The sequence below is a fragment of the Phocoena sinus genome, chromosome X (assembly GCF_008692025.1).
Source record: "Phocoena sinus isolate mPhoSin1 chromosome X, mPhoSin1.pri, whole genome shotgun sequence".
Lineage (NCBI taxonomy): Eukaryota > Metazoa > Chordata > Mammalia > Artiodactyla > Phocoenidae > Phocoena > Phocoena sinus.
This window is the reverse complement of record NC_045784.1, coordinates 54,678,149-54,705,433: the sequence shown is the minus strand read 5'-3', so window position 1 is coordinate 54,705,433 and position 27,285 is coordinate 54,678,149. Positions and strand designations below refer to the sequence as shown.

The following is a 27,285-nucleotide window of genomic DNA, read 5'->3' as shown; positions in this document are numbered from 1 at the left end:
GTACATTTTGGTGTTTCTGGACAACTTTACTGGTTGGGTGGAAGCTTTCCCCACCAGGACAGAAAAAGCTTCGGAGGTAGCCCAGAAGCTTTTAATTGAAATAATCCCTAGATTTGGCCTCCTGTTGTCTCTTCAGAGTGATAATGGTCCTGTCTTTGTTTACCAAATTATTCAGCAGATATCCAAGGCTCTAGATATTGAGTACCACCTTCATTCTTCCTGGAGACCCCAATCCTCAGGAAACGTACAAAGAGCCAACCAACATTTAAAGAATACCTTAAGAAAAATAACCTGAGACCTCCCTTAGTTGGAAGGAAGCCTTCCCTATTGCTCTTTTAAGGGTCAGAACATCCCCAAAGGCCTTACTTAACCTTAGCTCTTATGAAATGCTGTTGGTAGGCCTTTCTTATGAGGGGACCTACTGACATACTCTGTCACCTCCTTTGGACAATTCCAAAAAGCCCTCCAGAAATATGTGGTAAAAAGGCTTCCTTCCCCAGAGTCTTCTCCTTGCCTCTACTCTCCAGGAACACAAGTATTCATCAAAACTTGGAAGGATGGCTCCCCTGGTTCTCAACTTCAGCTGACCTGGAAGGGACCCTATCCAGTCTTGCTCTCTTCTCCTACAGCTGTTAAAGTACCAGGGATCGCCATTTGGATCAGCCTGAAGTGATCCACAGTGTCTTTAGAGGAAATATTTTGGTTTGCGGGTATACACCTCTTAGAGAGAAGCATTCTCAATCTTACCATCATGGTCCAGGAATCCTGGAAGGCTACAGTAGCAGCCATTGAGGAGCAACAGTCAGCCCTTGATTCTCTGGCTGAGGTGGTTTTACAAAATAAGAGGGCCCTCAATGTTATAACACAGCAGTCCCCAACATTTTTGGCATCAGGGACTAGTTTCATGGAAGACAATTTTTCCACAGACTGGGTGGGGGGCAGGGATGGTTCAGGCAGTAATGTGAGCGATGGGGAGCAGCAGATGAAGCTCCACTCACTTGTCCACCACTCACATCCTGATGTATGGCCTGGTTCCTAACAGGCCACAGACCGGTACCGATCCACAGCCAGGGAGTTGGGGACCCCTGTTATAACAGCTGAGGCCGGGGGTGTCTGTGCCCTGTTAAATGAAACATGCTGCTTCTATGTTAATATCTCCAGCCAGGTTGAAGAAAACCTTCTGGCTTTAAAGAAAAACATCAAAATAATAGAAGATCTGAAAGAGAGAGCAGGACAGGGCCCTAGTTGGTTTTCTACCTTCCTCTCCTCCATGGAGACCCAGATATGGACATGACTGTTGCCCTTGTTGGGACCATTAGTCCTGACAGCCTTTGTTTTGTTATTAGGCCCTTGTATCATAAACCTACTTGTTTGACTCATTTCAGAACGCATACAGGCTGTTCGATTCCAAATGGTTCTGCGAGGTAGCTACCAGCCCATTCAGCCTGGCCCTGAGACCAAGATCTACATGGAACCCCTTGATGATCATCACTCCAGCCTACCTCCTAGCTGAAGGAGAGCAAGAGGAGGGACCCAATCAAGACTCTGCCCCTTAACAGCAGGAAGCAGCCAGAGCAGTAATCGCCCATGTCCCAAAGAATTGGGTCCCATACTCTTGAGGGGGGAATGTTAGGTAGTTAGTCAAACATTAGCAGAAAGGAGGTGACAGTGGTGAAAAGACAAGAAGGAAACTATCAAGTCACACTCCAACCCACTGGGCACCCTCCCCTGACATTAGGAGCAAGGAGGCAACAGTAGCAAAAAGACAAGAGGGGAGTAGTTGAGTCACACCCCAACCATCTGAGGACCCTCCCCTGACATTAGCAGCAAGGAGGTGACAGTGGTAAAAAGACAAGGGGGGAATAGTCAAGTTACACCCCAACCATCTGAAGACCCTCCCCTGACCCCACCCAGAATGGGTGAAACTATGGTCAGGTGGTGGGCAATTTATCCTGATAAAGATAAAGAGGGAACCCAATAACACGAGGGAACTTCTCTGGGCTGCACATGCCCAGACCAGACAGGCGTATAACCTATAGTAAACCCAAACTCATTATACCATCATTATAATAAAATCTGTAAGTGGTTTTGCCCATCTGGGTAGGCTTTTCTTAGTGAATTAAGGGTAAGCACATGCACAATAATGAACTTGTTACATAGTTCGGGACTGTCAATCAAATAATGATCCCCTGTCACCCATGATCATGACCCACCTCCTCACAGAACGCTCCTTACAAACACGCTTAAGCCTGTACAGGAGTGCTGGTTTCACTTCACAGAAATAGCCCACTCTCTCTCTGAGAGTGTAACTATGCTTTAGTAAACTTTGCTTTGCACTTAAGCCCAAAGTGGTAGCCTGCAATTCTTTGCTTGCTATCACAAGGACAGAGATTGCTGGTCTGGGTCTTCCTTTGACCTCCTTAGTTGAAGCTATTTGACACAATGCACGCCAACCCAGTAACACTACATAAGGGCCCAGTATGCAAAGTTTAGAGATCAATAAATATTTAAGGAATAAATGAATGAAAAAATGGAAAATAAATCCTGCAAGATGACCTGTTTTAGCCTGAACCTGCAAAATGTTCTTTTGCAATTTTAAAAAGCTAGGACCTAAAATCCTATCTAAAAAGCAATATAAAACCTAGGACCTGAAAGTTACAGAATGTTTTAGTGACACTACAACGCACTTTGTTCTGTCAAGTGGCTTAGATATGTCTCACGATCTAGGTTCCAAGCCAAATTCAGTCTAGCAGATGGGTCACTGGCCTCTCTCCCTGACTTTTTTTTTTTGTAGGGTTCAAATATTTGGGCTTCTCCTAGACTTAAAAGAGAACATGGTGGGGTGGCTTCCCTGGTGGCCCAGTGGTTAAGAATCCACCTGCCAATGCAGGGGGCACAGGTTCAAGCCCTGGTCTGGGAAGATCCCGCATGCTGCAGAGCAACTAAGCCCATGCATCACAACTATTGAGCCTTGGTGCTGCAACTACTGAAGGCTGCATGCTTAGAGCCCATGCTCTACAGCAAGAGAAGCCACTACAATGAGAAGCCTGTGCACCACAATGAAGAGTAGCCCCCACTCACCACAACTAGAGAAAGCCCATGTACAGCAATGAAGACCCAACACAGCTAAGAAAAAAAATATATGGTGGTATTTACATTTGAAAGCCTTAACTCCACTGAAATGGATCCCCCCCAACCCCCAAGGAAACAGCTCTCTGAATGAACAAACCCTTTAGGATTTTACCATACATCTATATGTGAATTACAGGTACACCACTATTGCAAATGTTAAACAAATGCTATTAATGACAAAGCATCATGATTTCAATGCAGTCTCATCCAATACATTGAGGAAAAACAGACATCAGTATATAGTTTAAGTACCAATCTCATGATAAAGTTACAGGAGAATGGGGAAAACAAAATGAATTCAGATTAATGGCACTAAAAATCATGAGCAGACTATGGCACTGAACTTTTGACCATGTGAAATGTGATTGCAGAATAAATGGGACTCATCAGTAACTTTCCTAGTCATACAAGGAAGAGATGCTAACAAGGACACAGTTGGCAATTAAAAAAAATATGTTGTCCATTATGCACTATTTTAACGTGCTCCTAAAAATAAGGTTGAGTGCTGATTTTTTTTGCTCTTTTTAAGTTGTGTGAGGTATCTTTAACATAGTAAATCAACTACTATAAAAGACAAGTTTATCTTCCTATCAGCATGAGAGTTTACTATTGGCAAAGACTAGATATGTTGAAACTAATTACCTTGGTAATTAATCTCTTCATTATTCCTTACAAAGCAAAAGAACCATAAAGCGTCCTTCATAATCAGCAATCCTTGAACAGAATTCCAAATACAAGGAAGATCTTATATCACCATGAATTCAAAGTTCTCAAAGAAGTCCTGGGTTCTTCTCATCCCCACCTCCAAAACACAAAACACTTAAAGAAGAGTGGGTCTTGGGAAATGGGTCCAATCTAAAGTGTTTTGGGTGGCCTGATCTGGAAAAAAAATTGATTTTAGCAGATCCATACCTCTTCCCCTCAAGAATCACTCTACTTATGCCTATTAGGGAGGGGGGCAAAGTTACCTTTGGTCCTTTGGACACAGAAATCACTCTCTGCTTTTCACCGCCCATTGCATCATTCTGATTCCTGGAATATTGTGTACAGGTCACTTAACTTTCTTGTTACTATGCTTCTAGTTTCCCCTCATTAAAACAGGGGAGATGTCTAGCCTCCTTTACATAGCCTATTATGATGCTGTGATTTTTAAACATATTTTAAAAAGGGGGAATCAAGATGGCAGAGTAGGAGGACGTTTGTGGGAGCTCACCTCCCCCCACAAACACATCAAAAATATATCTACATGTGTAGCAACTCTCACTGAAAACTAACTGGAGGCTGGCAGAAAGGCTCTTCTACAACGAAGCCTATAAAGAAAGATCTGCAAGGAGTCAGGCAGAGAGGAGAAGTGATCAGTTTGGGACCTGTGCTACTAGCGGGGGACACAGAAGTAGAGGGGTATATCATAGGCTTGGAGATACTCCCTAGGAAGTGAGTGGATGCCAAATATATGGTTCTAGCCACATATTTGGCATTCCAGCACTGGGGTCTCACACTAGGAAGATGAGTCCCCTTACCTTGTTTGAAAACTGGTGGGACTTACTAGAGGGGCTGTGAGAAACTGAGACTCCATCATGAACAGTGTGCATGCACACTTCCTTACTCCCAGGAACAAGGCAAAGAAAGCATATTGAAAACAGCCTGGGACTCTGGCTTGTTCCTCACTACTGCCCCAGCATCCACTCCAGCCCTCACTGGGCTACTGTTCCAACTCCACTTGCTCTGGCTCTGCTCTCCACTAGGGTGGAGAGTGCACACTTAGAGAGTGGGACCAGCTTGGACCCAATCCTTAGGGCTTCTACTCCAGCATCTTGGACCCCAGCCCCCATAGGGTGGTGACAACCATTGATCATAGGAGAAGCCCCAGCTCACATCTGTTTCTGGCTCTAGCTCCTCCATATCCAGCCCTACCACCAACTAGGGTGGTAGCTGTCAGCACACCCCTGGGGAAGATGTGACCTGTGCTCATTTCAGATCCAGCTCTCCCACCAAAGTCACTGGGCACACACAGACTGCATAAGGACACTCCCAGAGAAGAACACTGCTTCAAGATCAGGAAAAGTAACAGTTTCACTTAATTCTATAAAGACAGAGAAAGTTAAACAAAATGAGAAGACAAAGGAATGTGTTTCAAATGAAAGAAAAATAACCTGCCTTTGAAAAAAACCCCTAATGAAACAGAGGTAAATAATTTACTAGATAAAGAGTATAAACCATTAGTAATAAGAAGGCTAACTGAACTTGGGAAAAGAATAGACAAGCAAAATGAGAATTTTAACAAGGAGCTAGAAAATATAAAACAACTGGTCAGAGCTGAAGGATACAATAACTGAAATGAAAAACACACTGGAAGCAAACTAAGTGATACAGAAGACTGCATAAGTACCTGGAAGATAGTCTAATGGAAACCACCTAATCAGAACAGTAAATAGAAAAACAAAATTAAAAAAAAATGAGGATAGGGCTTCCCTGGTGGTGCAGTGGTTGAGAGTCCGCCTGCCAATGCAGGGGACACGGTTTCGTGCCCCAGTCTGGGAAGATCCCACATGCCACGGAGCGGCTAGGCCCATGAGCCATGGCGGCTGAGCCTGCGCATCTGGAGCCTGTGCTCCGCAATGGGAGAGGCCACAACAGTGAGAGGCCCGCATACTGCCAAAAAAAAAAAAAAAATGAGGATAGTTTAAGGGATCTATGGGACAACATCAAGCATACTAACATTCACATAAGGGTCACAGAAGGAGAGGAGAGAGAGTAAGAGGTAAAGAATGTAGTTGATGAAGTTATGGTTGAAAAATTCCAGAAGAAGAAATTTCCATTCACAGGGAGCACAGAGTCCTAAACAACACGAACCCAAAGAGACACATACCAAGGCATATCATAATTAAAATGGCAAATGTTAAAGACAAAGAAAGAATTTTAAAGGCAGCAAGAGAAAAACAAGAGTCACATACAAGGGAACTCCCCCAAAGCTATCAGCTGATGTTTCTGCAGAAACTTTGCAGGTCAGAATGGAGTGGCATGATATATTTAAAGTGCTGAAAGTGAAAAACCTACAACCTAGGATATTATACCCAGAAAAGATATTCAGAATTGAAGAAGAGAAAAAGCACTTCTGAGACAAACAAAAACTAAAAGAGTTCATCAATATTAAACTGACCCTACAAGAAGTGTTAAAAGGTATTTTCTAAGTAGAAAATAAAAGGTTACAATAAGAAGTAAAAGTTTATAGGAAAGAAATAATCCTGCTAGTAAAAGCAAATATATAGTAGATGTGGTGGATCAACAATTTACATAAGCAAGTATGAGACTAAAAGACAACAGTTGTAAAATAAACTATAATTACAATAGAGAGTTAAGGGGTAGACATGATGATATAAAATATGACATAAAAAACACAAACTTTGGGGGAGGGGAGTATAAAATGTAGATTTTTTAGAACGTGTTTGAGTTAAATGACTATCAGTTTAGAACATGATCTATACATTTAGTTGTAGGTCAACATATACAAACCCCATGATAGGGACTTCCCTGGTGGTACAGTGGTTAAGAATCCAGCTGCCAATGCAGAGGACATGGGTTTGAGCCCTGGCCTGGGAAGATCCCACATGCTGCGGAGCAGCTAAGCCCAGGTGTCACAACTACTGAGCTTGTGCTCTAAAGCCCATGAGCTACAACTACTGAGACCGTGTGCCACAACTACTGAAGCCTGTGTGCCTAGAGCCCATGCTCCACAACAAGAGAAACCACCACAATGAGAAGCCCACACACCGCAACAAAGAGTAGCCCCCGCTCGCCACAACTAGAGAAAGCCCGCATGCAGCAATGAAGACCAAACACAGCCAAAAATAAATAAATAAATTTATAAACAACAACAACAACAACAAAAACCTATGATAGATACACAAAAACTAGAGAGAAAGGAACACAGCATACCATTAAAAAATCATCAAACCACAAGAGGAAGAAAAGAATAGAGAATAACTACAGAAACCACCAGAAAACAAGTAACAAAATGGCAATAAGTACATACTTATCAATAATCACTTTAAAAGTCAATGGATTGGAGGGGGACCTTGAAGATGGCGGAAGAGGAAGACGCGGAGATCGCCTTCCTCCCCACGGATACACCAGAAATACATCCACACGTGGAACAACTCCTACAGAACTCCTACTGAAGGCTGGCAGAAGACCTCAGACCTCCCAAAAGGCAAGAAACTCCCCACGTAACTGGGTAGGGCAAAAGAAAAAACAGAGACAAAAGAATAAGGACGGCACCTGCACCAGTGGGAGGGAGCTGTGAAGGAGGAAAAGTTTCCACACACTAGGAAGCCCCTCCGCGGGCGGAGACTGCGGGAGGCACAGGGGGGAGTTTCGGGACCGCGGAGTAGTGCACAGCGACGGGTGCGGAGGGCAAAGCGGGGAGATTCCTGCACAGACGATCGGTGCTGACCGGCACTCACCAGCCCGAGTGGCTTGTCTGCTCACTCGCCGGGGCGGGCGGGGCTGCGAGCTGAGGCTCGGGTTTTGGTTTTGGACGGAGCTCAGGGAGAGAACTGGGGTTGGCGGCTTGAACATAGCCTGAAGGGGTTAGTGCACCACGACTAGCCGGGAGGGAGTTCGGGGAAAAGCTTGCACCGGCCGAAGAGGCAAGAGACTTTTTCTTCCCTCTTTGTTTCCTGGTGCGCGAGGAGAGGGGTTTAAGAGCGCTGCTTAAAGGAACTCCAGAGACGGGCGCGAGCCGCGGCTAAAAGCGCGAACCCCAGAGACGGGCGTGAGCCGCGGCTGAGGGCGCGAGCCCCCGAGACGGGCGCGAGCCGTGGCTGAAAGCGCAAACCCCAGAGACGGGCGCGAGCCGCGGCTAAAACCGCGGACCCCAGAGACGGGCGGGAGACGCTAAGGCTGCTGCTGCCGCCACCAAGGGGCCTGTGTGCGAGCACAGGTCACTCTCCACACCCCTCTTCCGCGGAGCCTGTGCAGCCCGCCACTGCCAGGTTCCCGGGATCCAGGGACAACTTCCCCGGGAGTACGCACGGCGGGTCTCAGGCTGGTGCAACATCACGCCGGCCTCTGCCGCAACGTCACGCTGCCTCTGCAGCCGCAGGCCCGCCCCGCACGTAGTGCCCCTCCTACCCCCATCCCCCAACCCCCGGCCTGAGTGAGCCGGAGGCCCCGAATCAGCGGCTCCTTTAACCCCGTCCTGTCTGAGCGAAAAAACAGACGCCCTCCAGCGACCTACACGCAGAGGCAGGGCCAAATCCAAAGCTGAGCTCCTGTGAGCTGTGAGAACAAAGAAGAGAAAGGGAAATCTCTCCCAGCAGCCACAGAAGCAGCGGATTAAAGCTCCACAATCAACTTGATATACCCTGCATCTGTGGAATACCTGAATAGACAAGGAATGATCCCAAATTGAAGAGGTGGAATTTAGGAGCGAGATCTATGATTTTTTTCCCTTTTCCTCTTTTTGTGAATGTGTACGTGTATGCTTCTGTGTGAGATCCTGTCTGTATACTCTTGCTTCCACCATTTGTCCTAGGGCTCTATCCGTCCATGACTTTTTTTTAAAAATTCTTTTTCTTAATAATTAAGTTTAATTGTAATAACTTTATTATACTTTACCTTCGTTCTTTCTTTCTTTCCTTCCTTCCTTCCCTCCCTTAGACAACGAATCACCCCAAATTGAGGAGGTGGTCTCAGGGAGCAGGATTTATGATTTTTCCCCCTTTAACGCTTTTTGTGAAGGTGTATGTGTATGCTTCTGTGTAAGATTTTCTCTGTATAGCTTTGCTTCCAACATTTGTCCTAAGGTTCTATCCGTCCCTTTTTTTTTTTCTAAATATTTTTTAATTCAATAACTATATTATACTTTATTTTATTTTTACTGTATCATCTTTCTTTCTGTCTTTTTTCCTTCTTTCCCTCCTTCCTTCCTTCCTCCCTCCCTCCCTCCCTCCTTTCTTTCCTTCTTTGCTTCTTTCTTCCTTCCTTCCTTTCCTCCTTTCCTTCTTTCTTTACTCATACTTCTACTAATTCTCCCTACTTTTTCTCCCTTTTATTCTGAGCTGTGTGGATGAAAGGCTCTTGGTGCTCCAGCCAGGAGTCAGGGCTCTGCCTCTGAGGTAGGAGAGCCAACTTCAGGACACTGGTCAACAAGAGACCTCCCAGCTCCATATAATATTAAACGGTGGAAATATCCCAGAGACCTCCATCTTAACACCAGCACCCAGCTTCACTCAACGACCAGCAAGCCACAGTGCTGGACAACCTATGCCAAACAACTAGCAAAACAGGAACACAACCCCACCCATTAGCAGAGAGGCTGCCTAAAATCATAATAAGGCCACAGACACCCCAAAACACACCACCAGACGTGAACCTGCCCACTAGAGAGACAAGATCCAGCCTCATCCAGCACAACACAGGCACTAGTCCCCTCCACCAGGAAGCCTACACAACCCACTGAAACAACCTTAGCCACTGGAGACAGACATCAAAAACAACGGGAACTACGAAAGTGCAGCCTGCAAAAAGGAGACCCCAAACACAGTAAGATAAGCAAAATGAGAAGACAGAAAAACACACAGCAGATGAAGGAGCAAGATAAAAACCCACCAGACCTAACAAATGAAGAGGAAATAGGCAATCTACCTGAAAAAGAATTCAGAATAATGATAGTAAGGATGATCCGAAATCTTGGAAGTAGAATGGACAAAATGCAAGAAACAGTTAACAAGGACCTACAAGAACTAAAGATGAAACAAGCAACGATGAACAATGCAATAAATGAAATTAAAATCACTCTAGATAGGATCAATAGCAGAATAACTGAGGCAGAAGAACGGATAAGTAACCTGGAAGATAAAGTAGTGGAAATAACTACTGCAGAGCAGAATAAAGAAAAAAGAATGAAAAGAACTGAGGACAGTCTCAGAGACCTCTGGGACAACATGAAACGCACCAACATTCGAATTATAGGGGTTCCAGAAGAAGAAGAAAGAAAGAAAGGGACTGAGAAAATATTTGAAGAGATTATAGTTGAAAACTTCCCTAATATGGGAAAGGAAATAGTTAATCAAGTCCAGGAAGCACAGAGGGTCCCATACAGGATAAATACAAGGAGAAACACGCCAAGACACATATTAATCAAACTGTCAAAAATTAAATACAAAGAAAGCATATTAAAAGCAGCAAGGGAAAAACAACAAATAACACACAAGGGAATCCCCATAAGGTTAACAGCTGATCTCTCAGCAGAAACCCTACAAGCCAGAAGGGAGTGGCAGGACATACTGAAAGTGATGAAGGAGAATAGCCTGCAACCAAGACTACTCTACCCAGCAAGGATCTCATTCACATTTGATGGAGAAATTAAAACCTTTACAGACAAGCAAAAGCTGAGAGAGTTCAGCACCACCAAACCAGCTTTACAACAAATGCTAAAGGAACTTCTCTAGACACGAAACACAAGAGAAGGAAATGACCTATAGTAGCGAACCCAAAACAATATATAAAATGGAAATAGGAACATACATATCGATAATTACCTTAAATGTAAATGGACTAAATGCTCCCACCAAAAGACACAGATTGACTGAATGGATACAAAAACAAGACCCTTATATATGCTGTCTACAAGAGACCCACTTCAGAACTAGAGACACATACAGACTGAAAGTAAGGGGATGGAAAAAGATATTCCATGCAAATGGAAACCAAAAGAAAGCTGGAGTAGCAATTCTCATATCAGACAAAATAGACTTTAAAATAAGGACTATTAAAAGGGACAAAGAAGGACACTACATAATGATCAAGGGATTGATCCAAGAAGAAGATATAACAATTGTAAATATTTATGCACCCAACATAGGAGCACCTCAATACATAAGGCAAATACTAACAACCATAAAAGGGGAGATCAACAGTAACACATTCATAGTAGGGGACTTTAACACCCCACTTTCACCCATGGACAGATCATCCAAAATGAAAATAAATAAGGAAACACAAGCTTTAAATGATACATTAAACAAGATGGACTTAATTGATATTTATAGGACACTCCATCCAAAAACAACAGAATACACATTTTTCTCAAGTGCTCATGGAACATTCTCCAGGATAGATCATATCTTGGGTCACAAATCAAGCCTTGGTAAATTTAAGAAAACTGAAATTGTATCAAGTATCTTTTCCGACCACAACGCCATGAGACTAGATATCAATTACAGGAAAAGATCTGTAAAAAATACAAACACATGGAGGCTAAACAATACACTACTTAATAATGAAGTGATCACTGAAGAAATCAAAGAGGAAATAAAAAAATACCTAGAAACAAATGACAATGGAGACACAACGACCCAAAACCTATGGGATGCAGCAAAAGCAGTTCTAAGGGGGAAGTTTATAGCAATACAAGCCCACCTTAAGAAGCAGGAAACATCTCGAATAAACAACCTAACCTTGCACCTCAAGCAATTAGAGAAAGAAGAACAAAAAAACCCCAAAGCTAGCAGAAGGAAAGAAATCATAAAAATCAGATCAGAAATAAATGAAAAAGAAATGAAGGAAACAATAGCAAAGATCAATAAAACTAAAAGCTGGTTCTTTGAGAAGATAAACAAAATAGATAAACCACTAGCCAGACTCATCAAGAAAAAAAGGGAGAAGACTCAAATCAATAGAATTAGAAATGAAAAAGGAGAAGTAACAACTGACATTGCAGAAATAAAAAAAATCATGAGAGATTACTACAAGCAACTCTATGCCAATAAAATGGACAATCTGGAAGAAATGGACAAATTCTTAGAAATGCACAACCTGCCAAGACTGAATCAGGAAGAAATAGAAAATATGAACAGACCAATCACAAGCACTGAAATTGAAACTGTGATTAAAAACCTTCCAACAAACAAAAGCCCAGGACCAGATGGCTTCACAGGTGAATTCTATCAAACGTTTAGAGAAGAGCTAACACCTATCCTTCTCAAACTCTTCCAAAATATAGCAGAGGGAGGAACACTCCCAAATTCCTTCTACGAAGCCACCATCACCTTGATACCAAAACCAGACAAGGGTGTCACAAAGAAAGAAAACTACAGGCCAATATCACTGATGAACATAGATGCAAAAATCCTCAACAAAATACTAGCAAACAGAATCCAACAGCACATTAAAAGGATCATACACCATGATCAAGTGGGGTTTATTCCAGGAATGCAAGGATTCTTCAATATACGCAAATCTATCAATGTGATAAACCATATTAACAAATTGAAAGAGAAAAACCATATGATCATCTCAATAGATGCAGAGAAAGCTTTCGACAAAATTCAACACCCATTTATGATAAAAACCCTCCAGAAAGTAGGCATAGAGGGAACTTTCCTCAACATAATAAAGGCCATATATGACAAGCCCACAGCAAACATCATCCTCAATGGTGAAAAACTGAAAGCATTTCCACTAAGATCAGGAACAAGACAAGGTTGCCCACTCTCACCACTCTTATTCAACATAGTTTTGGAAGTTTTAGCCACAGCAATCAGAGAAGAAAAGGAAATAAAAGGAATCCAAATCGGACAAGAAGAAGTAAAGCTGTCACTGTTTGCAGATGACATGATACTATACATAGAGAATCCTAAAGATGCTACCAGAAAACTACTAGAGCTAATCAATGAATTTGGTAAAGTAGCAGGATACAAAATTAATGCACAGAAATCTCTGGCATTCCTATATACTAATGATGAAAATTCTGAAAGTGAAATCAAGAAAACCCTCCCATTTACCATTGCAACAAAAAGAATAAAATATCTAGGAATAAACCTACCTAAGGAGACGAAAGACCTGTATGCAGAAAATTATAAGACACTGATGAAAGAAATTAAAGATGATACAATTAGATGGAGAGATATACCATGTTCTTGGATTGGAAGAATCAACATTGAGAAAATGACTCTACTACCCAAAGCAATCTACAGATTCAATGCAATCCCTATCAAACTACCACTGGCATTTTTCACAGAACTAGAACAAAAAATTTCGCAATTTGTATGGAAACACAAAAGACCCCGAATAGCCAAAGCAATCTTGAGAACGAAAAAAGGAGCTGGAGGAATCAGGCTCCCTGACTTCAGACTATATTACAAAGCAACAGTAATCAAGACAGTATGGTACTGGCACAAAAACAGAAAGATAGATCAGTGGAACAGGATAGAAAGCCCAGAGATAAACCCACGCACATATGGACACCTTATCTTTGATAAAGGAGGCAGGAATGTACAGTGGAGAAAGGACAGCCTCTTCAATAAATGGTGCTGGGAAAACTGGACAGGTACATGTAAAAGTATGAGATTAGATCACTCCCTAACACCATACACAAAAATAAGCTCAAAATGGATTAAAGACCTAAATGTAAGGCCAGAAACTATCAAACTCTTAGAAGAAAACATAGGAAGAACACTCTATGACATAAATCACAGCAAGATCCTTTCTGACCCACCTCCTAGAGTAATGGCAATAAAAACAAAAATAAACAAATGGGACCTAATGAAACTTCAAAGCTTTTGCACAGCAAAGGAAACCATAACCAAGACCAAAAGACAACCCTCAGAATGGGAGAAAACATTTGCAAATGAAGCAACTGACAAAGGATTAATCTCCAAAATTTACAAGCAGCTCATGCAGCTCAATAACAAAAAAACAAACAACCCCATCCAAAAATGGGCAGAAGACCTAAATAGACATTTCTCCAAAGAAGATATACAGAATGCCAACAAACACATGAAAGAATGCTCAACATCATTAATCATTAGAGAAATGCAAATCAAAACTACAATGAGATATCATCTCACACCAGTCAGAATGGCCATCATCAAAAAATCTAGAAACAATAAATGCTGGAGAGGGTGTGGAGAAAAGGGGACACTCTTGCACTGCTGGTGGGAATGTGAATTGGTTCAGCCACTGTGGAGAACAGTATGGAGGTTCCTTAAAAAACTACAAATAGAATTACCATATGACCCAGCAATCCCACTACTTGGCATATACCCTGAGAAAACCAAAATTCCATAAGAGTCATGTACCAAAATGTTCATTGCAGCTCTATTTACAATAGCCCGGAGATGGAAACAACCTAAGCGCCCATCATCGGATGAATGGATAAAGAAGATGTGGCACATATACACAATGGAATATTAGCCTTAAAAAGAAATGAAATTGAGCTATTTGTAATGAGATGGATAGACCTAGAGTCTGTCATACAGAGTGAAGTAAGTCAGAAAGAAAAAGACAAATACCGTACGCTAACACATATATATGGAATTTAAGGGAAAAAAATGTCATGAAGAACCTAGGGGTAAGATAGGAATAAAGATGCAGACCTACTGGAGAACGGACTTGAGGGTATGGGGAGGGGGAGGGGTGAGTTTTGCCAGGGCGAGAGAGAGTCATGGACATTTACACACTAAGAAACGTAGTAAGGTAGATAGCTGGGGGGAAGCAGCCGCAAGGCACAGGGATATTAGCTCGGTGCTTTGTGACAGCCTGGAAGGGTGGGATGGGGAGAGTGGGAGGGAGGGAGACGCAAGAGGGAAGACATATGGGAACATATGTATATGTATAGCTGATTCACTTTGTTATAAAGCAGAAACTAACACACCATTGTAAAGCAATTATACCCCAATAAAGATGTTTAAAAAAAAAAAAAAAGTCAATGGATTAATGCTCCAAATCACAAGATACTATATATACAAAACCCTAAAATCTCCATAAAAAAACTACTAGAATTAATAAATGAATTCAGTAAGGTTGCAGGATACAAAATTAATGTAAAGAAATCTGTTGCAGTTCTATACACTAAAAATGAACTGTTGGAAAGAGAAATTCAGGAAACAATCCTTTCCACCATCACATCAAAAAGAATAAAATAGTTAGGGGGGAATAAAGCTACTTATGGCGGTAAAAGGCATGTACTCAGAAAACTGTAAGACACTGATAAGAGAAATTGAGGAGGACACAAACAGATTGAAAGATATACCCTGTTTTTAAATTGGAAGAATTAATACTGTTAAAATGACTATATTACCCAATGCAACCTACAGATTCAATGTAATCCCTAACAAAGTATCAAGGGCATTTTTCACAGAACTACAACAAATAATTTAAAAATTTGTATGGAAACACAAAAGACCCCTAATAGCCAAAACAACTTGAGAAAGAAAAACAGAACTGGAGAAATAATACTCCCTGAATCCAGACTATACTACAAAGCTACAGTAATCAGAACAGTATGGTACTGGCTCAAAAACAGACACATAACTCAATAGAAAAGAATAGAGAGCCTAGGAAAAAACACACACTTATGGTCAATTAATGTACAACAAAGGAGGCAAGAATACACAATGGAGAAAAGACAGTCTCTTCAATAAGTGGTGCTAGGAAAACTGGACAGCTACATATAAGAGAATGAAATTAGAAAATTCTCTAACACCACATAAAAAATAAATTCAAAATGAATTAAAGATCTAAATGTAAGACTGTAAACCATAAAACTCCTAAAGGAAAACATAGGCAGAACACTCTGACATAAATCAGAGCGATATGTTTTTGGATCTGTTTCCCAAAGCAAAGGAAATAAAAGTAAAAATAAACAAATGGCACCTAATTAGACTTAAAAGCTACTGCACAGCAAAGGAAACCTTTGACAAAATGAAAAGACAGCCTACTGAATGGGAGAAAATATTTGTTATTGATATGACTGATATGGGGTTAATGTCCAAAATATATAAACAGCACATACAACTCAACGTAAAAAAGCCAAACAACTCAATTAAAAAATGGGCAGAAGACCTGAGTAGACATTTTTCCAAAGAAGACATACAGATGGCCAACAGGTACATGAAAAGATGCTCAACGTTGCTAATCATCTCCAAAATCCAAATAAAAACTAAAGTGAGACATCACCTCACACCTGTCAGAATGGCTATTGTCAAAAGGACCACAAAAAATAACAAGTGTTGGTGAGGATGTGGAGAAAAGGGAGCCCTACTGTACTGTCGGTGGGAATGTACACTGGTGTAGCCATTATAAAAATACTAAGGAGATTCTTCAAAAAACTAAAAATAGCACTACCATATGATCCAGTTATTCCATCCCTGTGTATATATCTGAAGAGAACAAAATCACTGATTTGGAAAAAATATATGCACCCCAATGTTCATAGCAGCATTATTTATAATAGTCAAGATATGGAAGCAACCTTAGTGTCCATAAACAGATGATTGGATACAGAAGCTGTGGTGTATATACAATGAAATATTACTCAGCCTTAAAAAAGAATGAAATTTTGTCATTTGAAAAAATTTGAACGGACCTAGAGGGTATTATGCTTGGTGAAAAAATCAGAGAAAGGTAATTACTGTATGCTACCACTTATATGTAGAATCTAAAAAATAAAACGAATGAATATAGCAAAACAGAAACAGACTCACAGATATAGAGAACACACTAGTGGTTATCACTGGGAAGAAGGATGGAGGAGGGGCAATATAGGGGTAGGAGATTAAGAGGTACCAACTGCTATGTATAAAATAAATAAGATACAAGGATTTATTGTATAGTGCAGAGAACAGTCATAGAGAAATAGTCAATATTTTATAATAACTTTAAATGTAGTAAAATATTGAATTTTACTATACTGATTCAATAGTATAAAATACTGACTCACTATGTTGTACACCTAAAATTAATATAGTATTGTAAATAACTGTACTTTACTAAAAAATAAAAAAATAATATTCGAAAAAATAATTCTGTAAATCTATTCCCTGCTACTAGAAACTATGTCAGATGGATTTGAGAAGATGGTGGAAGAGTAAGATGCGGAGATGACCTTCCTCCCCATAGATACATCAGAAATACATCTACACGTGGAACTGCTCCTATAGAACATGCACTGAATGCTGGCAGAAGACCTCAGACCTCCCAAAAGGCAAGAAACTCCCCACGTACATGGGTAGGGCAAAAGAAAAAAAGAAAAAACAGAGACAAAAGAATAAGGATGGGACCTGAACCAGTGGGAGGGAGCTGTGAAGGAGCAAAGGTTTCCACACACTAGAAGCCCCTTTGTGGGCTGAGACTGCGGATGGCGGAGGGGGGAAGCTGCAGAGCCACGGAGGAGAGTGCAGCCACAAGGGTGCAGAGGGCAAAGCGGAGAGACTCCTGCATGGAGGATTGGTGCCGACTGGCACTCACCAGCCCAAGAGGCTTGTCTGCTCACCCGCCGGGGTGGGCGGGGGCTGGGAGCTGAGGCTCTGGCGTTGGTCGGATTTCAGGGAGAGGACTGGGTTTGGTGGCGTGAACACAGGCTGAAGGGGGCTAGTGCACCACGGCTAGCCGGGAGGGAGTCTGGGGAAAAGTCTGGACCTGCCGAAGAGGCAAGAGACTTTTTCTTCCCTCTTTGATTCCTGGTGTGAGAGGAGAGGGGACCAAGAGCGCTGCTTAACGAGCTCCAGAGACCGGCGCTAGATGTGGCTATCAGCACAGACCACAGAGATGGGCATGGAATGCTAAGGCTGCTACTGCAGCCACCAAAAAGCCTGTGTGCAAGCACAGGTCACTACCCACACCTCCCCTCCCTGGAGCCTGTGTAGCCTGGCACTGCCAGGGTCCCGTGATCCAGGGACAACTTCCCCAGGAGAACGCATGGCATGCATCAGGCTGCTGAATCATTACACAGGCCTCTGCTTGCCCCGCATCCGTACCCCTCCCTCACCCTGGCCTGACTGAGACACAGCCACCAAATCAGCTGCTCCTTTAACCCCGTCCTGTCTGAGTAAAGAACAGACGCCCTCAGGCGACCTACACAGAGAAGTGGGGCCAAATCCAAAGCTGAACACCAGGAGCTGTGTGAACAAAGAAGAGAAAGGGAAATTTCTCCCAGCAGCCTCAGAAGAAGCAGATTAAATCTCCACAATCAACTTGATGTACCCTGCATCTGTGGATTACCTGAATAGACAGCGAATCATCCTAAATTGAGGAGGTGGACATTGGGAGCAAGATATATTATATTTTCCCCTTTTCCTCTTTTTGGGAGTGTGTATGTGTATGTTTCTGTGTGAGATTTTGTCTTTATAGCTTTGCTTTCACCATTTGTCCTAGGTTTCTGTCCATCCGTTTTTTTTTTTACTTAAAGATTTTTTTTCTTCACAGTTATTTTTTATTTTAATAACTTTATTTTATTTTATCTTCTTTCTTTCTTTCTTTCTTTCTATTTTTTTCTCCCTTTTATTCTGAGCTGTGTGGATGAAAGACTCTTGGTGCTCCAGCCAGGAGTCGGTGCTGTGCTTCTGAGGTGGGAGAGCCAAATTCAGGACACTGGTCCATAAGATACCTCCCAGCTCCACGTAATATCAAACAGCAGAAATCTCCCAGAGATCTCCATCTCAACACCAACACCCAGCTTCACTCAATGACCAGCAAGCTACAGTGCAGGATACCCTATGCCAAACAATCAGCAAGACAGGAACACAGCCCTATCCATTAACAGAGAGGCTGCCTAAAATCATAATAGGTCCACAGACACCCCAAAACATACAAGCAGAAGTGGACCTGCCCACCAGAAAGACAAGATCCAGCCTCATCCACCAGAACACAGGCACTAGTCCCCTACACCAGGAAGCCTACAAAACCCACTGAAACAGCTTTACCCACTGGGACAGACAACAGAAATAAAGGGAACTACAAAGATGCAGCCTGCGAAAAGGAGACCACAAACACAGTAAGATAAGCAAAATGAGAAAACAGAAAAACACGCAGCAGATGAAGGAGCAAGGAAAAACCCACCAGACCTAACAAATGAAGAGGAAATAAGCAGTCTACCTGAAAAAGAATTCAGAATAATGATAGTAAAGATGATACAAAATCTTGGAAATAGAATAGAGAAAATGCAAGAAACATTTAACAAGGACGTAGAAGAACTAAAGAGGCAACAAGCAATGATGAACAACACAATAAATGAAATTAAAACTACTCTAGAAGGGATCAATAGCAGAATAACTGAGGCAGAAGAATGGATAAGTGACCTGGAAGATAAAATAGTGGAAATAACTATTACAGAGCTGAGTAAAGAAAAAAGAATGAAAAGAACTGAGGACAGTCTCTGGGACATATTAAACACACCAACATTTGAATTATAGGGGTCTCAGAAGAAGAAGAGAAAAAGAAAGGGACTGAGAAAATATTTGAAGAGATTATAGTTGAAAACTTCCCTAATATGGGAAAGGAAATAGTTAATCAAGTCCAGGAATAACAGAAAGTCCCATACAGGATAAATCCAAGGAGACACATGCCAAGACACATATTAATCAAACTATCAAAAATTAAATACAAATAAAACATGTTAAAAGCAGCAAGGGAAAAACAACAAATAACACACAAGGGAATCCCCATAAGGTTAACAGCTGAATTTTCAGCAGAAACTCTGCAAGCCAGAAGGGAGTGGCAGGACATATTTAAAGTGATGAAGGAGAAAAACATACAACTAAGATTACTCTACCCACCAAGGATCTCATTCAGATTTGATGGAGAAATTAAAAGCTTTACAGACAAGCAAAACCTGAGAGAATTCAGCAACATCAAACCAGCTTTACAACAAATGTTAAAGGACCTTCTCTAGGCAAGAAACACAAGAGAAAGAAAATACCTACAATAACAAACCCAAAACAATTAAGAATATCAGAATAGGAACATACATATCAATAATTACCTTAAATGTAAATGGATTAAACGCTCCCACCAAAAGACACAGACTGGCTGAATGGATACAAAAACAAGACCCATATATATGCTGTCTACAGGAGACCCACTTCAGACCTAAGGACACATAGAGAGTGAAACTGAGGGGATTGAAAAAGATATTCCATGCAAATGGAAATCAAAAGAAAGCTGCAGTAGCAATTCTCATATCAGACAAAATAGAATTTAAAATAAAGACTATTACAAGAGACAAAGAAGGACACTACATAATGATCAAGGGATAAAACCAAGAAGAAGATATCACAATTGTAAATATTTATGCACCCAACATAGGAGCACCTCAGTACATACGGCAAATACTAACAGCCATAAAAGGGGAAATCGACAGTAACACAATCATAGTAGGGGACCTTAACACCCCACATTCACCAATGGACAGATTATCCAAAATGAAATTAAATAAGGAAAAACAAGCTGTAAATGATTAAACAAGATGGACTTAATTGATATTTGTAGGACATTCCATCCAAAAACAACAGAATACACATTTTTCTCAAGGGCTCAGGGAACATTCTCCAGGTTAGATCATATCTTGGGTCACAAATCAGGCCTTGGTAAATTTAAGAAAATTGAAATCATATCAAGTATCTTTTCCGACCACAATGCTATGAGATTAGATATCAATTACAGGAAAAGATCTGTAAAAAATACAAACACATGGAGGCTAAACAATACACTACTTAATAACCATGTGATCACTGAAGAAATCAAAAAATACCTAGAAACAAATGACAATGGAGACACGGTGACCCAAAACATATGGGATGCAGCAAAAACAGTTCAAAGAGGGAAGTTTATAGAAATAAAATCCTACCATAAGAAACAGGAAACAGCTCCAATAAACAACCTAACTTTGCACCTAAAGCAATTAGAGAAAGAAAAACAAAAAAACCCCCAAAGTTAGCAGAAGGAAAGAAATCATAAAGAGCAGATCAGAAATGCATGAAGGAACCAAAAGCAAAGATCAATGAAACTAAAACCTGGTTCTTTGAGAAAATAAACAAAATTGATAAACCATTAGCCAGACTTACCAAAAAAAAAGGGAGAAGACTCAAATCAATAGAATTAGAAATGAAAAGGGAAAAGTAACAGCTGACACTACAGAAATACAAAAGATCATGAGAGATTACTACAAGCAACTCTATGACAATAAAATGGACAACCTGGAAGAAATGGACAAATTCTTAGACATGCACCACCTGCCGAGACTGAACCAGGAAGAAACAGAAAATACTAACAGACCAATCACAAGCACTGAAATTGCAACCATGATTAAAAATCTTCCAACAAACAAAAGCCCAGGATCAGATGGCTTCACAGGCAAATTCTATCAAACATTTAGAGAACAGATAAGACCTATCCTGCTCAAACTCTTCCAAAATATAGCAGAGGGAAGAACACTCCCAAAATCATTCTACGAGGCCACCATCACCCTGATACCAAAACCAGACAAAGATGTCACAAAGAAAGAAAACTACAGGCCAATATCACTGACGAATATAGATGCAAAAATCCTCAAGAAAATACTAGCAAACAGAATCAAACAGCACATTAAAAGGATCATACACCATGATCAAGTGGGGTTTCTTCCAGGAATGCAAGGATTCTTCAATATACGCAAATCAATCAACGTGATACACCACATTAACAAATTGAAGAAGAAAAACCATATGATCCTCTCAACAGATGCAGAGAAAGCTTTTGACAAAATTCAACACCCATTTTTGATAAAAACCCTGCAGAAACTGGGCATAGAGGGAACTTTCCTCAACATAATAAAGGCCATATATGAAACCCACAGTCAACATCATCCTTAATGGTGAAAAGCTGAAACCATTTCCAATAAGATCATGAACAAGACAAGGTTGCCCACTCTCACATTCTTATTCAACATAGCTTTGGAAGTTTTAGCTACAACAATCCGAGAAGTAAAAGAAATAAAAGGAATCCAAATCAAAAGAGAAGAATTAAAGATGTCACTGTTTGCAGATGACATGATACTATACATAGAGAATCATAAAGAAGCTACCAGAAAACTACTAGATCTAATCAATGAATTTGGTGAAGTACTAGGATACAAAATTAATGCACAGAAATCTCTGGCATTCCTATACACTAATGATGAAAAATCTGAAAGTGAAATTAAGAAAACACTCCCGTTTACCATTTCAAAAAAAGAATATCTAGGAATAAACTTACCTAAGGAGAAAAAAGACCTGTATGCAGAAAATTATAAGACACTGCTGAAAGAAATTAAAGTTGATACAACTAGATGCAGAGATATACCATGTTCTTGGACTGGAAGAATCAACATTGTGAAAATGACTCTACCACCCAAAGCAATCTACAGATTCAATGCAATCCCTATCAAACTACCACTGGCATTTTTCACAGCACTAGAAGCAAATATTTCACTATTTGCATGGAAACACGAAAGACCCCTAAGAGCCAAAGCAATCTTGCAAACGAAAAATGGAGCTGGAGGAATCAGGCTCCCTGACTTCAGACTATACTACAAAGCTACAGTAATCAAGGCAGTATGGGACTGGCACAAAAACAGAAATATAGATCAATGGAACAGGATAGAAAGCCCAAAGATAAACCCACACACATATGGTCACCTTATCTTTGATAAAGGAGGCAAGAATATACAGTGTATAAAAGACAGCCTCTTCAGTAAGTGGTGCTGGGCAAACTGGACATGTAAAAGAATGAAATTAGAACACTCCCTAATACCATACACAAAAATAAACTCAAAATGGATTGAAGACCTAAATGTAAGGCCAGACACCATCAAACTCTTAGAAGAAAACATAGGCAAAACACTCTATGACATAAATCACAGCAAGATCCTTTTTGACCCACCTCCTAGAGAAATGGAAACAAAAATAAACAAATGGGACCTAATGAAACTTCAAAGCTTTTGGCCAGCAAAGGAAACCATAAACAAGACCAAAAGAAAACCCTTTGAATGGGAGAAAGTATTTGCTAACAAAGCAACTGACAAAGGATTAATATCCACAATTTACAAGCAGCTCATACAGCTCAATAACAAAAAACAAACAATCCAATCCAAAATGGGCAGAAGACCTAAATAGACATTTCTCCAAAGAAGATATACAGATTGCCAACAACACATGAAAGAATGCTCAGCATCATTAATCATTAGAGAAATGTGAATCAAAACTACAATTAGATATCATCTCACACCAGTCAGAATGGCCATCATCAAAAAAATCTAGAAACAATAAATGCTGTAGAGGGTGTGGAGAAAAGGGAACATTCTTACACTGTTGGTTGTAATGTAAATAGATACAGCCACTATGGAGAACAGTATGGAGGTTCCTTGAAAATGTAAAAATAGAACTACCATATGACCTAGCAATCCCAGTGCTGGGCATACACCCTGAGAAATCCATAATTCAAAGAGAGTCATGTACCTAAATGTTCATTGCAGCTCTGTTTACAACAGCCAGGACATGGAAGTAACCTAAGTGTCCATCAACAGGTGAATGGATAAAGAAGATGTGGCTCATATATACAATGGAATATTACTCAGCCATAAAAAGAAATGAAATTGAGTTATTTGTAGTGAGATGGATGAACCTAGAGTCTGTCATAGAGTGAAGTAAGTGAGAAAGAGAAAACAAATACCTTATGCTAACACATATATACGGTGTCTAAGAAAAAAAATGTCACAAAGAACCTAGGGGTAAGACAGGAATAAGGACACAGACCTACTAGAGAATGGACTTGAGGATATGAGAAGGGGGAAGGGTAAGATGTGACAAAGTGAGCGAGTGGCATGGACATATATACACTACCAAACGTAAAATAGATAGCTAGTGGGAAGCAGCTGCATAGCACCGGAAGATCAGCTCGGTGCTTTGTGACCACCTAGAGTGGTGGGATAGGGAGTGTGGAAGGGAGGGAGACACAAGAGGGAAGAGATTGGCTTTCCTGGTGGAGCAGTGGTTGAGAATCTGCCTGCTAATGCAGGTGACATGGGTTCGAGTCCTGGTTTTGGAAGATCCCACATGCCACGGAGCAACTAGGCCCGTGAGCTCAACTACTGAGCCTGCGCGTCTGGAGCCTGTGCTTTGCAACCTGAGAGGCCACGACAGTGAAGAGGCCCATGCACCACGATGAAGAGTGGCCCCCGCTTGCCGCAACTAGAGAAAGCCTTCGCACAGAAACGAAGACCCAACACAGCCAAGAATAAATAAATAAATAAAAGATAACTATTAAAAAAAAAAGGAAGAGATATGGGAACATATGTATATGTATAACTGATTCACTTTTTTATAAAGCAGAAACTAACACACCATTGTAAAACAATTATGCTCCAATATAGATGTTAAAAAAAAATAGAAATCGTGTCAAATATTCGTTTTTTTTCTTCTTGCCGTACGCAGGCCTCTCACTGCTGTGGCCTCTCCCGCCGCAGAGCACAGGCTCCGGACGCACAGGCTCAGCGGCCATGGCCCACGGGCCCAGCCGCTCTGCGGCATGTGGGATCCTCCCGGACCGGGACATGAACCCGCGTCCACTGCTTCAGCAGGCAGACTCTCAACCACTGTGCCACCAGAGAAGCCCAATGTCAAATATTCTTAATAACATTAATAGCCACATACTGTTGCATGATATTGCAGAAGGAGCATTGGAGTCAGATTCAGGTTTTAATACAAACTGCCATTTATTACTTGTGTAACCTTGGCGGTTGCTCAACCTCTGAACTTGAGTTGGCTCACCGGCAGGTTAAATCATATATGCAAAGTACTTGGCACAAAATAGATTACAAATGTTAATTTCATTTCATTCATCTGAAGCCAGAAAACTTAAATCCTCACTTTGCTACATATTACCTATATCAAGTGTTCTCAAGGAAGTCATTTAACCTTGCCGAGCTCTAGTTTTCTCATCTGTAAAATAAAGTTGCTATGAAGATTATATAGAACTGTATATTGAAATGTACCTCTAGATACCCTGCTAAGCAATGTCTGCATACAGGGCAGTTTTAAAGAAAGAGAAACAAAATATACCAGTCTTACCTCATTGCCACATTACTTCCATCTATGACAACTGGCCTCAAATTGTCACTGTTGTCTATTTCATCTTCAAGAGACAGTTCAGGGCTTGCAACTTCTCTGGAGCTGGGACCCCGAGGCACTAACAAACTCAAGTTGACTTGCCCTTCCAAATCACCTTTGTTTCCAAGTCTGACAAGCTCTGCCAGTACATCATTAATAAGCGATTCCGGACCCAGCTTGTTCAGTACTAATTGAATCTGTTCCTCTGCATAGCCCAGCTTTAAAGCAAAATCCATCTTGGTTTGGTATTCTTTTTCCAAGTCAAGCTTCCCATCCTGTAGAATGCTACTCTGGGAGAAGCTTGGATGATCTAGGCAGGGTGATCTACAAAGCTGGCGGTGTGGCTTAGAGGGAATCTCCTTTTTCTTCAACTGAACATCTCCAGGTTGGCAGCTGTTGTCATTACTGCTGCTTTTAAGGCTCATCTGTTCAGGGTCATTCTCAGAGTTCAACAACTCTTCAGAATCAGCATTATGCTGCTCTGTGTTCTCTTGCTTAGGCTGCTGCTTCTCTTCCTTGGAGGCATTCTTCTTCATTTTTGGTGTTTCCACTGCAGCGGTGGCCGTCATCCCGTTTAGTGGGCAATCTGAGGTCTAATCAGCTCTTTTTCTTTTTAGCCTTCTTGGAATCCATGTACATTGGCCTCCCTTTGTGTAAAATGGGGTGGTAGTGATGGCACAAGGGTTTGCCTGTTTGGTTTGTTATGTTTAGATGTTACCAGTTCCTACAAATAAACACACATACCATAATCATGTTTAGTAAACTTATGAAAAAGTATTTTAGAACACAGTGTTTTCTTCCTAAGAAACTACAGTTGTCTGACATTATATTTTTCTGCTTATAATGATTGGACTCTTGAAATATTACCAAGCATCTTTTCAGACCACAACAATATGAGACTATAAAATCTACTACAACATAAACAACTAAAAGAAAATAATCGAACACATGGAGTCTAAACAACATGTTACTAAATGACCAATAGGTCATTGAAGAAATCAAACAGAAAATAAAAAATATTTTGAGATAAATAAAAATGTAAACACAATGATACAAATATCCATGGGACTGAAGCAAAGCAGTTGTAAGAGGGAAGTTTATAGTGATGCAAGCCTGCCTCAGGAAACAAGAAAAGTCTCAAATAAAGAATCTAAACTAAAGGAACTAGAAAATGAAGAAGAAACAAAACCCAGAGTTAGTAGAAAGAAATGCATAATAAAGATTAGAGCAGAAATAAATGAAATACAGACTAAAAAGCAATAGAAAAATCAATGAAAGTAAGGTCTGGTTCTTTGAAAAGATATACAAAATTGATAAAACTTTAGCCAGACTCATCAAACAAAAGAGATAGAGAGGGCCTAAATAAATAAAATCAGAAGTGAAAAAGATGTTACAACTGACAGCACAGAAATACAAAGAATTATAAGAAATTACTACAAACAATTATATGCCAAAAAGTGGACAACCTAAAAGAAATGGATAAATTCCTAGAAACACAGTTTCTCAAGACTGAATCAGGAATAAATAAAAATATGAACAGACCAATTGCCAGTAATGAAATTAAATCTGTAATTAAAAACCTCCCATCAAACAAAAGTCCAGCATAAGATGGCTTCACAGGTAAACTTCACAGGTAAACATTTTAAAAAGAGTTATTGCCTCTCCTTCTCAGACTATTCCAGAAAGTTGAAGAGGAGGGAATGCTTTCAATGCTGCTCCCAAGCCAGCATTACCCTGATAACAGAACTAGACAAAGACAACATAAAAAAGAAAATTACAGGCCAAAATCACTGATAAACATAAATGCAAAAACACTCAACAAAATATTAGCAAACTAAATTCAACAGTAAGTTAAAAGGTTCACACACCATGATCCAGTGGGATTTATCCCAGGGATGCAAGGATTTTTCAATATCTGCAAATTAATCAATGTGATATACCACATTAACAAATTGAAGAATAAAAATCATATGATCACTTCAACTGATGCAGAAAAAGCTTTTGACAAAATTTAACATCTGTTTATGATAAAAACTCTCCAGAAAGTGGGTATAGAGTTAAGATACCTCAACATAATAAAGGCCATATATACCACAACAACCAACATTATACTCAATTGTGAAAACCAGAAAGCATTTCCTCTAAGATCAGGAACAAGACAAGTTGGCCTACTCTCACCACTTTTATTCAACACAGTATTGGAAGCTCTAGCCACAGCAATCATACAAGAAAAAGAAATAAAAGTAAT

At 40.6% G+C, this 27,285-nt stretch overlaps 1 protein-coding gene across 1 annotated transcript in view; it reads right to left on the bottom strand.

The window, feature by feature from the left end:
• Positions 1–25,606, bottom strand: part of ZC3H12B (zinc finger CCCH-type containing 12B) — a 38,986-nt gene extending 13,380 nt beyond the window's left edge. The window contains exon 1 of the mRNA XM_032620248.1: positions 24,999–25,606. Within this exon, the coding sequence (XP_032476139.1) occupies positions 24,999–25,606 (608 nt within the window). The remainder of the gene's footprint in view (positions 1–24,998) is intronic.
• Between the last annotated feature and the right edge of the window lie 1,679 nt (positions 25,607–27,285).